At 40.7% G+C, this 14,488-nt stretch overlaps 1 protein-coding gene across 1 annotated transcript; it reads left to right on the forward strand.

Moving 5' to 3' along the window:
• On the forward strand, positions 1–1,996 carry LOC131535840 (protein FAM200A-like). The gene is given in 2 exon segments (XM_058768345.1): positions 1–1,769; positions 1,771–1,996. Coding segments are annotated over 2 exon segments (1,995 nt in total).
• Positions 1,997–14,488: the final 12,492 nt, after the last annotated feature.

The raw sequence follows: 14,488 nt of genomic DNA on the forward strand, positions 1-14,488 counted from the left end.
ATGAGCAGGCCAAAGTCAAAAAGTACAATTTATGATTTTTTCACGAGGAAAAGAGGCCCTGAGACCAAGACCACTTCAAATGAAGCAGCAGAAAACAGCGTCAGCGGCCCAACTCTGCCGCAAACAGCGGAGATCAGCAGAAAAGATAGTGAAGGTGATGCATGTGAACATCATAGCAGTACTTTTTGCCCAGCAAAGAAAAAGCAGAAATCCGGAGTAAGGCCATATAAAGATGATTTTTTGAAGTCTGGGTTCGTCAACTGTTCGGATGCAGGCCACACTTCAATACCAATGTGCGTAATATCCTGTGAAAAGTTAGCAAATGAAAGTTTGAAACCAGCAAAGCTGGAAAGACATTTAAGTACTCGTCATGCCGATTTTGCGGACAAACCATTGGCTTTTTTTCAGAGGAAGGCTCAAGAGATTCAGTCATCAGCTCAGGTACTCAGCAGAAGCATAACAGTCAATCAAAAATTACACTTGGCATCTTATAAAGTTTCATATCGTGTTGCCAAAGAAAAAGCGCCACATACAATTGCAGAGAGATTAATTTTACCTGCTGCATTAGACATAGTAAATACAGTTCTGGATGAAAAGGCATCTGAAAAGCTAAAACGAATTCCTCTTAGTGACAATACGGTGTCACGCCGAATTGGGAATATTGCCTAGAATTTGGAAGAACAGCTGATAGCGAGACTGAAGTCAGCAAAGGATTTTGCTATTCAGCTGGACGAGAGCACTGCTATTACATCAAGCGCTACGCTACTGGTTTATGTTCGGTACGTCTGGCAAGGTGAATTTGTTGAAGATCTTCTGTGCTGCCTAACACTGCCTTCCAGCACATCAGGAGCACATATCTTTGAAGAATTAAATGCTTTCATGACAAAATGCGGCCTAGAATGGGTCAACTGCAAAGGCATCACCAGCGATGGCGCAGCCAACATCACTGGAAAAAATAGCGGAGTTGTCAGAAGGATTAGGGATGCAGCAGGACAGAACATTGTTTGGAATCATTGTTTTATTCATCGTGAAGCTTTGGCATCAAAAGGAATCCCACCCGAGCTTGAAGTGGTGATGAGAGACATTGTTAAAGTTGTGAACTACATTAAAGGTAGTGCTCTTAACAGCAGACTTTTCAAGGCCCTGTGTACCGAAATAGGGGCCGAGCACACACATTTACTCTTTCATACAGAGGTGAGATGGCTGTCGAAGGGCAGGGTGGTCAGCCGAGTGTACGAACTGAGGGATGAAATACGTGCTTTTCTAACTGAGAAACTGTCACCTCTCGCAAGCTCATTCAGTGATGAAAAGTGGCTTTTAACCCTTTCTTATCTTGCTGACATATTTTCTGTTCTAAACGAACTGAATCTAAAACTACAAGGAAGGGAGGATAATATTTTCAGACATTCCGAACAAATTCAAGCTTTCCAGAAATCACTCGAACTCTGGCAGCTTCGACTCAAATCCTCAAGCTACTATATGTTCCTGACAATGATGAAACACTTTGAAGAAAATGATGTGTCCAAGAAAACGATTGCTGACTTGACGCGCCTCATGCAGTCACATCTGGATGCACTGATGGGGAAATTCTCTCGCTACTTTCCCCAGGAGAAGTTCAATGAATTAAAAGACAAGCGGTGGGTGAAAAATCCACTTGACTTTGAAACTCCAGATTCAATTGCTGGACTGAATTTAACTCCTGAAGAAGAATCCGAAATGCTGCAGCTAACCTGTGACGGCACGTTGAAAACTCGCCACAAAACAGAAAAATGATCTCTCCACCGAGTATCCGATGCTGAGCAAAGCAAGCGTTTCATTGCTACTGTCTTTTACAACTACCTATATGTGTGAAACTGGATTCTCAGTTTTAACCAAAATGAAGACGAAAGAACGAAACCAGTTGAATGCTTCTCCAGACATGCGTGTTGCCCTGTCATCCTGCGAACCGGCTTGGGACCAGATTATGCAGAATAAGCAGGCCCACCCGTCTTATTAAAGTAAGTTATGTACGCTCACACACACGCTTATATATACGTGACTTGATTGTATGTAAATTTGTAAAATGCGGTTGTATATATATATATATATATATATATATATATATGTATATGTGGGTCGCATCAATTTAAAAAAAAGAAAAAAAGGGTCGCGCTTAAAAAAGTTTGAAAACCACTGTGCTAGACTGTTGTTTGTAGATGTTAGCTCAGCCTTTAATACCTTGCAGCCTCATATTCTTCTGAAAACAATGCAGCGGATGAATGCCAATCCCTTTATTATTAAGTGGTTCTACTCCTTTCTGACCAATCGTAGCCAGCAGGTCAGGGTGAACAGGATGTTGTCTGAATCTACGATCTGAATCAGCACCGGCGCCCCACAGGGGTGTGTCAGTTCTCCAGTCCTGTTCACTTTATATACTAATGAATGTACATGCAGTGCTGATAATAATTACATGATCAAGTTCTCTGACGACACTGCTATCTTAGGTCTTATATCTGGAACATCAGATGTTATTACTTACAAACATGAGGTTCTAAACTTTGCCCAGTGCTGTGATAAACATTTTCTCAGTATTAACATAAAAAAACAGTGGAGATGATGTTTGACCCCAGGTCCATTGGAGACCACTTACCAGTGGTCATTACTGGTCAGAATATAGCCCAGGTGGACTCTTACAGATATCTGGGCATCCACATTGATAATAAACTGACATGGAGTGTTCAGGTTGAAAATGTCTGCATTAGGGTCCAACACTGATTATATTTTCTTCGTAGGTTGAGGGTCTTTGGTGTTAACCAGAAAGTGTTACTTCTTTTTTACCATGCTGTAATCGAGAGCATTTTTTGATATGGCATCTCAGCCTGGTTTGGCAATCTTAATGTACACTTGAAAGTCCAGATTACACGCCTAACACAGAGAGCCATGAAAATTATGGGAGTTAAGCAGCATCCTACACTTCAGGCTATTTTTGAAGAAACAGTTGTTAGACAGGCTCAAAAAAAATTTTCAGATCCCACTCATGTCCTCCACTCTGAGTACCAACTTCTTCCCTCTGGGAGACGCTTCAGAGTTCTTCAGTGTAGGCTTAACCGTTTTAAGAACTCCTTTGTCCCACTGTCCATTAAAGCATTAAATGATAAGTTAGCTAGATGTCAACAATTATAATGTGTTTTTTTGTTCTCTATGCATCTGGGTGCACAAACGATGATTGGTGGGGGTTGCACGGTGGGTTGGGTGCAGTTTGGCTGTTCGCTGTGTACTGTGGGGAGGGGCAGAGACGGATTGTTACATGTATTGTATGGGTGTGGTGTGTTGTTCGTGTAGAGCAGCAGAGATATCGTATTGTTTGTTTGTTTTGATGCTGTATTTCCTTCGTTGAATTCAGTAAGCAATAGGTCTGGCCACTCTACTCGTTTTATAAATACTTCAACTGTTGATAAATTTTCAGAGGCCTTTTTAGCCTCTTCATTTTGCCATGATTTAGAGTTTTCTTCTCAGAACCATAGTGTGGAAGGGTATTTTAATTCTTTTAATTCGGTTTGTACAGAAATTTTAGATGAGATAGCACCCTTAAAATATAGGGAATCAAATAAACAATCACAGCCGTGGATGAATGATGAAATTCGTACCTCAAGGAAAATTTGCAGAAGGGCTGAACGAAAATGGAAGAAAGATAGGTTGCAAGTTTCATTTGATATATTAAGAGAAGCCTTGGCAAATTTTCAATCTATTGTGAAGGCTGCAAAAGCAAAATATTTTTCAAATATAATTAATAAGAACTCAAACAAGCCTAATGTCTTATTTAGAACAATTAATAAAGTTATTTTTCCTGCACCTACTAATTGTCTAGAGCCTACTCAAAAGATGTGTGAGGATTTTCTGCAATTCTTTGTAAACAAAGTTGATAATCTTCGGTTAAAGATTATCTCAGTAACGATCTTTCATGCTGAGTTAAATTGTCAGAGCTCATTTTGTAGTTTTGAACCTATTTCTTTACCTCAGTTAGAGCATATATTAAGGCACACTAAGCCGGCTGCACATCCGTTTGATCCTCTTCCTCCTCGGCTGTTGTTAAATTAGTTTGATCTTTTAGGTAAAACTATTCAATCTCTTCTTAATAGTAGTTTAATTAATGGAAATGTCCCTGTTTGTTTTAAACATGCAGTAGTGCAGCCACTTCTTAAGAAACCAAATTTAGATTGTACTGTTTTAAATAATTACCGACCTATATCGAAACTTCCTTTCTTATCGAAAATTTTAGAGAAGGTTGTTCTGTCCCAGCTTGCGTCATATTTAGATACGAATGCTGTTATAGATATGTTCCAGTCAGGTTTTAGGTCTCTTCATAGTACAGAATCCGCCCTTCTTATGGTTTTTAATGATATTTTTTTGGCAGTTGATTCAGGAAAGGTAGTTATTCTTATTTTACTTGATCTCACAGCTGCTTTTGATACAGTTGATTATGGTATTTTATTGCAGCGTTTGGAAGATGTTGGTATTAGGGGTACTGCCTTAAATTGGTTCAAATCATACTTAAATAATAGATCTTTCTCGGTTTGCCTTGGAGATTTGTGTTCGACATCAGCTAAATTACGTAGTGGTGTGCCTCAGGGGTCTATTCTTGGGCCTATTTTATTTTCATTATATATGGGCCCTTTGGGTTCAATTTTTCGTAAATATAATATTATGTATCATTTATATGCAGATGATACTCAGTTATATATCCCAGTAGATCCAAGTGCATCTCAATCTTTTGAGGAACTTGTTCAGTGTTTAGGTGAGATAAGAGCCTGGTTGGCAAGCAACTTTCTTCATCTTAATACTAATAAGACTGAGTGTGTTGTTTTTGGAACTTCCTCTGCTTCCAAGGAAATTATAAGTAGGTTGGCCTCTATGAAGATAAGTGTTTCAGATCATGTTAAGAATTTGGGTGTTACAATGGATTCAGCTTTAGTTTTAGATAAACAGGTTTCTAGTGTTGTGAAGGCTGCCTTTTATCAACTTAGAATTATTTCTAAACTGAAATCTATTCTTTCTTTTAAGGACCTGGAGACTCTTATTCATGCTTTTGTGTCATCACGCATCGATTACTGTAATTCTGTATATATAGGTATCTCACAGGGTCAGTTATCTCGTCTTCAATTAGTACAAAATGCTGCTGCCAGACTTTTGACGCATACAAAGAAGAGAGAGAGGATTACTCCAGTTTTGGTTTCTTTACACTGGTTGCCTGTAGAATTTAGAATTTAATTCAAGGTTTTGTTGATGGTTTTTAAAGTGTTGCATGGTATTTCTCCAAAATATATCGCTGACCTTTTAATTCCTTATCAAAATTCAAGAAATTTGAGATCTTCGAATCAGATGATTCTTCATGTTCCTAAAACGAGATTAAAATCTAAGGGCGATAGGGCCTTTTCAGTGGCTGCTCCCCGTTTATGGAACCCTCTCCCAATGCATATTAAATCTTCCCCATCTGTGGATGCTTTTAAGTCTAGATTGAAATCGTACCTTTTTAGTAGAGCTTTTGGAGTCGATTAGAGGGATCAGGTTGTACTTTTTAATGTTGAATTTTGTTGAATTGTTTTTGTGACTGTATGTATTGAGGCTGGTAAGCACTTTGGTCAACGGCAGTTGTTTTAAATGTGCTATAAAAATAAAATTTGTATTGTATTGTATTGTATCGTATTGTATGTGTCTAAAGCAAATTTCCTTCGGGACAATAAAGTTCCCCTTCGGGAACTCGAGCTGCGTCGGAACGCTTCGGGAACGCCCCTGTGTTCCCACGCTCTGAAACATGTGTGCAATCAGTCCAACGGAATGGCGAAACGTCACGGGCGGGGTGACGTAGAGACCAGAGAGCATAAAAGCGCATCCGGAGCAAGCAACGAATCATTGTCAACAACCCTGGTTGTTTTCAGCAAGCGCTCTGTGTGAAACATGTCAGTTTTATTTACTGTTGTTTGTCTATCAGTCACAATCACTTCCTATGGCGAACTACAGACAGCACTCTAGACCGTGTGTCTTTCTCTGCCCGCGCTGAACTTTACGGGTGTGAATGCGCGCGGTCGTTGTGTTGTTTGTTTGGGAGCGGAGCATGCAGTCAGCTCTTGAGGGAGCTGATTGTGCGTTTTGCTCCCGCAAACGCGAATGCTCCGCTCCCGCCGGGCACACTTCGAGGAGTGTGTCCGTGTTGCGATCTTTGCGGTTCCTGTCCCGCTGTTGCTGAGGCACGGCGGCGATGTGGCTCGCGGGGATCGCATTTATATCTCTATAAATACCTCTTTTCCCCCCCAAAAAAGTGGCGTTTCTTCTGGAAAGAGGGAAGAAAGTTTTTGCAATGTAGATAGAGTGGCTCGCGCGTTGCCGAGGCAACACGTGCTTTATGGGTTTAGCAGCAATTAAAGCTGCAGGAGGATCTTTTTCCCTAGAAAAGAAAAACAATAAAGCTATTTCCCCTAACAAGTGCAAATGCATAAATGCGTTTGCAGGCTGTTATTCGCCATTCTTTATATTGCATCTTATTATAATCAGATCGTGTTCACTTGTCTGGTTGTTTGGTTGCATTTAATTCTGAGGAATTAAATGTTGTATATTCTTCTAGCTTTAAGAAGTTAGATATGTTATATTTATATATAAATCATCACAGGGAATTGGAGACGGGCCCCCTTTCTCCTCCCTCACTCTCTATACAGTGCTCTCTACAGGGATCGATAGTCTCGCGTGAGTGCACAGTGTTTACCTCTCTTCCTTCGAGGAGGTTGATGTGGTCAGCACGTTATTTCAAGACTTTTGGAAAAAAAAGGGGAGTTGCTGGAGGTTGTAACTAGAGAAATGTAAAAGAAAATAAGCATTCTATCACAACCTCCATGTCGGGACCTCTGGTTTTCCCTGTCTCCACACCGAGGTGTTGAGAGCATGGGTTTAACTATTTGTCATTCCAGCTCTTTGCCCTTATTTGTATATTCAAATTTCAGGGGCTGAATGGCTAGGTTTTAGGGCGATGTCTAAGGTGGGACAGACGCTTGCGGGCTATCTGTTCCATTGTAGCATCACCCCTAAGGCCCCGACAGTTTCCTATACAGGGGCTGCTGGGCGGGAGCAGCCCCAACCGTGTTCCAGCTCCTCTTTCATGGAACGTCACTTCTCGTACTCTCCAGAAGTTTGGAGTCAGAGTGGCGCTCCCGGGCCGAAGGCTTCTAGTAGGAGGCGAATCTGCGGATCATCTTTTCGCTGGTTAATCTTTGGCTTAAAAAAAAAAAAAAAAAACGTCCTGACGCCTATGGCCCAGGACTTTTGAGGGTCGGCCCCCTCTGGGGAGGAGCGGTGTGCACCTCATTATACGGTGCCTGTTTTTCCTTAGTGCTCTCAGGAGATCGTTCTGCCAACCCTGCCAGTGTTCCAGGACGCGGCGGTCTCCAGCGAGCGCTTCTCTTAGTCTCTTCCGCCCGGAAACGTAGCAGAACTGAGAGGCTTGCCGCCCCTTTGGGGGTCTCTAGAGCAGCTAGATTGGCCGTCCCCTGCCGGTCCTCCGCTTCAGGGCACCAAGCTAGCAGCTCTAAATATACCAGTGGCCAGTTTTGAGAGACTGGTTCCCTTAGAAGGTCACCTGGCGGTGTGGGAGCCCCTGCCAAGTCCCGTTGGGTCCTGCTTAGCAGGCTCTGGTTCTACCAGTTAGTCTTCCTGGGAGATGACGAGGGTCTGAGGACCATCGTCTCGATAAAAGACTTCAGGGGGGCAGGCCCCTCTGGGGAAGAGCGGTGTACACCTCAGTATACGGTGCCCGTCTCTCCTCAGTGCCCTCAGGAGATCGTTCTGTTACCCCTGCCACCTTCGGTGCTTCAGGGCACAGCGATCTCCAGCGAGTGTTTCTCTCAGCTTCCGCCCGGAAACGTAGCGGTCCTGAGAGCCTCGCTACCTCCAGTGTTTAGAACAGCTAGATCTGCCGTTCCCTGCCGGTCCTCCGCTTCAGGGCGCCGAGCTAGCAATTCTAAGCACACCAGAGGCCAGTCTCGAGAGACTGGTTCCCTTAGTAGGTCACCTGGCGGTGTGGGAGCCCCTGACAGGTGTGTCTCGTGGGTCCTGCCCAGCAGGCTCTGGTTCTACCAGAAGGAGTCCGGATGCTTTTGGCTTAGGACTTCGGGGGGCACGTCCCTCTGGGGAAGAGCGGTGTACACCTCATTATACGGTGCCCGTTTCTCCTCCGTGCCCTCAGGAGATCGTCCCGTTAGCCCTGCCACCTTCGGTGCTTCAGGGCACAGCGATTGTGTTGAATATTGTTACGACCCTGCATTCTACTTGCCCGCCTGGTGGTGGCGTAATTCTTCCAGGAGGGCATGGGAGATTGCACACCCCTGTTACCTGTTCACCATTTGATTGCAGAGAGGATAAAAGCTTGGATCCAAACACTCATCTTCACTTCGTCCAGGGGATTGACGGTCTCTGGAGAAGTCACTTGCGAACCTTTGCTTGCTTACAACTCATATCAACCTTTTCTCCTCCCCATTTGGATTATGATTTTTCCCCTTTGATTTTGAATCCTAGACTTTGTTATATTAAGTTATTTGTATTCTTTTGAAGACCAATAAAATCTTGCAAGTCATTATTTTGTACTTGTATGCTTTATGTACGGTCGAAACGAGCTGGCCGTAACAATATGTTGCAGCAGTGTAAAGCCTCCACACGGGGATCTGCGCTTTCGGTTTCGGTTTCTTCAAGGCGTCGGTGACACGCGCACAGATCAGGTTATACTTCTCTCTTACTGTACTCACTAACCGACCTTTATACACATCTTACTATGTTTTTTAGTAATTGCTTGAAATTAGAATATTGAGAAGGCAATAGCTTATTACAGTTTTTTACAATCGCTATGACAATTTTTTTCAATACTTCTAACAATTTTCCTAAACTCTTAACACAGTTAGCACAACATCCATCTGTGTAGGCTATACAATTAACACATTTCTTGTTGCTTTGACACAAAATGCATACAGTTAAAACTAATTTTAAATGCTTGAACTTCTTTTACACACAAGCTCAATCAAGACCAAAACAATGTAATTTTACTGCCAAATTTTCAAATGCTTTCACACTGTATGTCAGAACAGATAACATTATGTTCTAAAATTAACTTATAGGCTAAAGTCAAAGTGAGCAGCTGTTCATATTGTGAATTGAAACACAAATATGTCCCTTGTATTGTATTCCATTGCTAATCAGAAACAGGTGATTGAAGCTATGCAAATATAGAAATTACAGCTGATTCCCATCTAGGAAACACACTCAGGTGTTGAGGTTCTTTCAGTCGCATGGCCATATGATATACAGTAAAAGAAGACCTATTTGGGACGATCTTGTGTGGAAAAGTGCACTCCTGCTTAAATGTGACAGTTTGAGCCCGGTCTCATGAAAGTGCGTATAAATAGTATGCCAAATAAAAATGAAAACTCATGGTATTGATACGGAAAAATGGACTTTGGCTTATATATGATACAAACGTGTTTGGCGTGCATATAAAACGCAGTTTTCACGTGCATATAATACGCATCTACCCCACAACCCTAATCCTACCCATCAATACCACGAGTTTTCATTTTTATTTGGCGTACTATTTACAGTTTTTTACAGTCGCTATGACAATTTTTTCAATTCTTCTATCAATTTTCCTAAACTCTTAACGCACCAACACACCTACAACACACAATTGACAAAACAGTTAATTTCATGCTCAAAATCACACATTGCAAACTAAACTCCAACACTAATTTTCAAATTACAATAATACACTAACACAATACACTACATCTACCTAAACACTGCAAGCATGTCTCAAAATCAAATTACTAATCCAAAACTCTAACTCATGTTCTCTTCCAACAGGAACATTTAGCCAATCATAGCACAACATCATAAAAACTCTAACATCAAATGGAATTACAGACACTGCAGCATTTTAGGTGTCAGGTCTGACCTTAATAGACAAGTATATTGCATTGATCCTAGATTGTGTTTTACACTACAGTTTCTTTTGAAGCCTCTCTATAATTTTTGTTTTGTTGGGTTTAGTAAATGCATGTATTTTGTTTATTTTGCTGCAGAAAGGGGGGAAAGACAGAGACAGAATTGCTGCAGTAAAGGCTTTATTTGCAACAGGACATTAGAAAGACAAGAAAGAAAATAAGAATACAGGAAACACAAAAACAAAAATATGCAATATAGCTGTCATTTATTATGTGAAAATACAAAATATACAAAACAAAAAAAGCCACAGAAGAATTATAAATAAATGTAATCTAATCTGCCCGGCCTTCTGCATTTGGCCACATGTTCTTATCCATATCACACCTGATATCTTCTCTGGCAAGGCTTCTTGGGAAGAATCTTTTGGTATGCCTTATCCTTCCTGGTATTGTTCAGCTGTGATGTCTTGGCATTCAGCATCCATTGCATCCTGGAGGGGCATTTGACCCTGTGGACGATGGTCAAAAACCTTCCATCTCCAGGCTCAGAAAAGCTTCTCAATGGGGTTGAGGAAAGGAGACATCATTCTTGAATGGGTGTCAGACCAGGCTCTGACTGCACTGGGAATGGTGTAATGCCACATTGTTCTATGTGATCACATATATTGGCAAGTTGTCTCCCACCCGTCCCCTTTCTCTGGCACCAGTCTTTGGTGCAGATCTTCTAAAATATCCAAACTCATATTCAGTACCTTTCAGTAAAGTCGAAACTGGGCCTTTTTTTTTAGAGTCAAGTCTCGTCTTTCTCTTGCAGCAAGGAAGAGATCGGTAGCAGCTACATTTTTGTCAGTGTTGGATTACTGTGATAACATACATATGCAGGCACCTAAGCATCTCAGATCATTATCTAGTCTCCTGTATATTCCATATAGCTAAAGCTGTAAAGCCAACTTCTTGTTACAAATATGGTAGAACCATCACTTCTACCACAAAAGACTGCTTTATAAATAATCTTCCTGACTTATCTCAGTTCCTCAGTATATCCAATAGCTCAGAACAACTTGATGATGTAACAGGAACTATGGACTCTCTCTTTTCTAGCACTCTAGATGCGGTTGCTCCTTTACGCTTAAGGAAGATTAAGGATAAGAGTCCAACACCGTGGTATAATGAGCACACCCGCGCCCTAAAGAGAGCAGCCCGGAAAATGGAGCGCAGCTGGAGGAAAACTAAATTAGAGGTATTTCGTTTAGCTTGGTGGGAAAGTACCCTATCCTACAGAAAAGCATTAAAAACTGCTAGATCTGATTACTTTTCGTCTCTTCTAGAAGAAAACAAACATAACCCTCTGTATTTATTCAATACAGTAACTAAATTAACTAAAAATCAAGCATCGACAGGTGTTGGCATTTCCCAAGAGCATAGCAGTAATGACTTTATGAACTACTTCACTTCCAAGATCGATACTATCAGAGATAAAATTGTATCCTTGCAGCCGTCAGCTACAGTATTGCATCAGATAGATCCCCTGAGGAACAATTTCATTCATTCTCTACTGTAGGAGAGGAAGAATTGTATAAACTTGTTAAATCATCTAAACCAACAACATGTATGTTAGACCCGATTCCATCTAAACTACTAAAAGAGCTGCTTCCAGAAGTCATAGATCCTCTTTTGGCTATTATTAATTCATCATTGTCATTAGGATATGTCCCCAAAACCTTCAAATTGGCTGTTATTAAGCCTCTCAGAAAAAAAACACAACTTGACCCCAAAGATCTAGTTAATTACAGACCGATCTCAAATCTCCCTTTTCTGTCAAAGATACTAGAAAAGGTAGTATCCTCACAATTATATTCCTTCCTAGAGAAAAATGACATCTGTGAGGAATTCCAGTCAGGATTTAGATCGTATCATAGTACTGAGACTGCTCTCATTAGAGTTAAAAATGACCTGCTTCTATCATCTGATCGTGGTTGTATCTCTTTATCAGTTCTACTGGATCTTAGCGCTGCGTTCGACACTATCGACCACAACATTCTTTTGAATAGACTAGAAAACTTTGTTGGCATTAGTGGAAGTGCCTTAGCATGGTTCAAATCGTACTTATCTGACCGCCATCAGTTCGTAGCAGTGAATGAAGAGGTATCATATCGATCACAAGTGCAGTATGGAGTACCTCAAGGCTCAGTACTAGGGCCGTTACTTTTCATGCTTTATATGTTACCCTTGGGAGATATTATCAGGAGACATGGTGTTAGCTTTCACTGTTATGCTGATGATACTCAGCTCTATATTTCTTCGCGGCCCAGTGAAACACACCAAATTGAGAAACTAACGGAATGCATAGTCGATATAAAAACTGGATGACGAATAATTTTTTACTGCTAAATTCTGAAAAAACAGAGGTGTTAATTATCGGACCTAAAAACCCCACATGTAATAACCTAGAACATTATCTAACACTTGACGGCTGCTCTGTCAATTCTTCTTCATCAGTCAGGAACCTAGGTGTGCTGTTCGATAGCAATCTGTCATTTGAAAGCCATGTTTCTAGCATCTGTAAAACTGCATTTTTCATCTCAAAAGCATATCTAAATTGCGACCAATGCTCTCAACGTCAAATGCAGAAATGTTAATTCATGCGTTTATGACCTCAAGGTTAGACTATTGTAATGCTTTATTAGGTGGTTGTTCTGCACGCTTGATCAACAAACTACAGTTGGTCCAAAATGCAGCAGCTAGAGTCCTTACTAGAACCAGGAAATATGACCATATTAGCCCGGTTCTGTCAGCACTGCACTGGCTCCCTATCAAGCATCGGATAGATTTTAAAATCTTGTTAATTACTTATAAAGCCCTGAATGGTTTAGCTCCTCAGTACTTGAGCGAGCTCTTATCGCATTATAGTCCTCCACGTCCACTGCGTTCTCAAAACTCTGGCCGTTTGATAATACCTAGAATATCAAAATCGACTGCGGGCGGCAGATCCTTTTCCTATTTAGCACCCAAACTCTGGAACAGTCTACCTAACACTGTTCGGGAGGCAGACACACTCTGTCAGTTTAAATCTAGATTAAAGACCCATCTCTTTAGTCTGGCTTACACATAACACAGTAATACGCTTCTATTATTCAAATCCGTTAAAGGATTGTTAGGCTGCATTAATTAGATCAACCAGAACCGGGAACACTCCCCATAACACACGATGTACTCGTTACATCGTAAGTTGAATGGCATCTACGCTAATATTTGTCTGTTTCTTTCCTAGTCTGTTTCTCAGTCCGTATCCGATCAGATGGTGGATCAGCACCAAGAGATGATGTCTACAGCCCTGATCGTCAGCGGAGACCAGGACACTCAGATGACCCCCAGAGATATATCCCCAGATATATCAACCAAAAATAACAAAATAACTAAAATATAATAAAATACCTAACTACATAATACTACTATTGTTAGAAATTGCAATAAAATTAAAATAGAAATATAAACTTTTGAACTGCGGGTTTCGTCTGGTCAGAGGAGAACTGGCCCCCCGACTGAGCCTGGTTTCTCCCAAGGTTTTTTCTCCATTCTGTCACAGAGGGAGTTTTGGTTCCTTGCCGCTGTCGCCTCTGGCTTGCTCAGTTGGGGACACTTAATTTCTAGCGATTATCGCCGATTTGATTGCACAGATACTATTTAAACTAAACTGAGCTAGACAATGACATCTCTGAATTCAATAATGAAATGCCTTTAACTGAAAATTGAAAATTGAGTGTTTAATCTTATCATTATACATTACTGACACTCTATCCTCCAATTTGATACTGTTAAGTGCTTTGACACAATCTGTATTGTAAAAGCGCTATATAAATAAAGGTGACTTGACTTGACATTGTTTACAGGCGTTGGATTCAGTTTATCGTGGAGCATTAAGGTCCATCACAGATTCAGAAGCCCTTACTCATCATTGTTTATTGTACTTTCGGGTCGGATGGCCGGCGTTGTCGTCCCGTAGACTTAAGCGTTGGTACTTATTTATATATAAAGTCATTTTAGGTTTACTTCCCTCATATTTACAGCAGAATATCTTTCTAAAAGGTGTAAAGAATTATGTGCTTCGCTCACAGGATTATTATCTCTTAAATCCCTAAAGTTGGTACTAACATGGGTAAACATTCAGTTATGCCGCTCCATTTGATGGGAATCAATCACAAGATAAGTTATGCTTGAAAGAGTTGGTATCAATAAATGATTTTAGATGTGTTTTAAAGGATCTAGTTGTAGAGAATGTTTTGAGTGAATTGTGTGTGTTTCTGTGCATGTAAACTAATGTATTTTGTTTTATGTGTAACTAAATGTGCTGCCTGTCTTGGCCAGGACCCTCTTGTAAATGAGATTTTAAATCTCAAGAGTTTTGAAACTCCTGGTTAAATAAAGGTTTAATAATAAAAAAAATAATCAAATAAAATTTATATTTTGGTTGTTTATTATTATTATTAAATAGTTTTCATTTTACATTACATTAGGAGGATTGCAATTGTGGTATA

Source organism: Onychostoma macrolepis, chromosome 03 (assembly GCF_012432095.1).
Source record: "Onychostoma macrolepis isolate SWU-2019 chromosome 03, ASM1243209v1, whole genome shotgun sequence".
Lineage (NCBI taxonomy): Eukaryota > Metazoa > Chordata > Actinopteri > Cypriniformes > Cyprinidae > Onychostoma > Onychostoma macrolepis.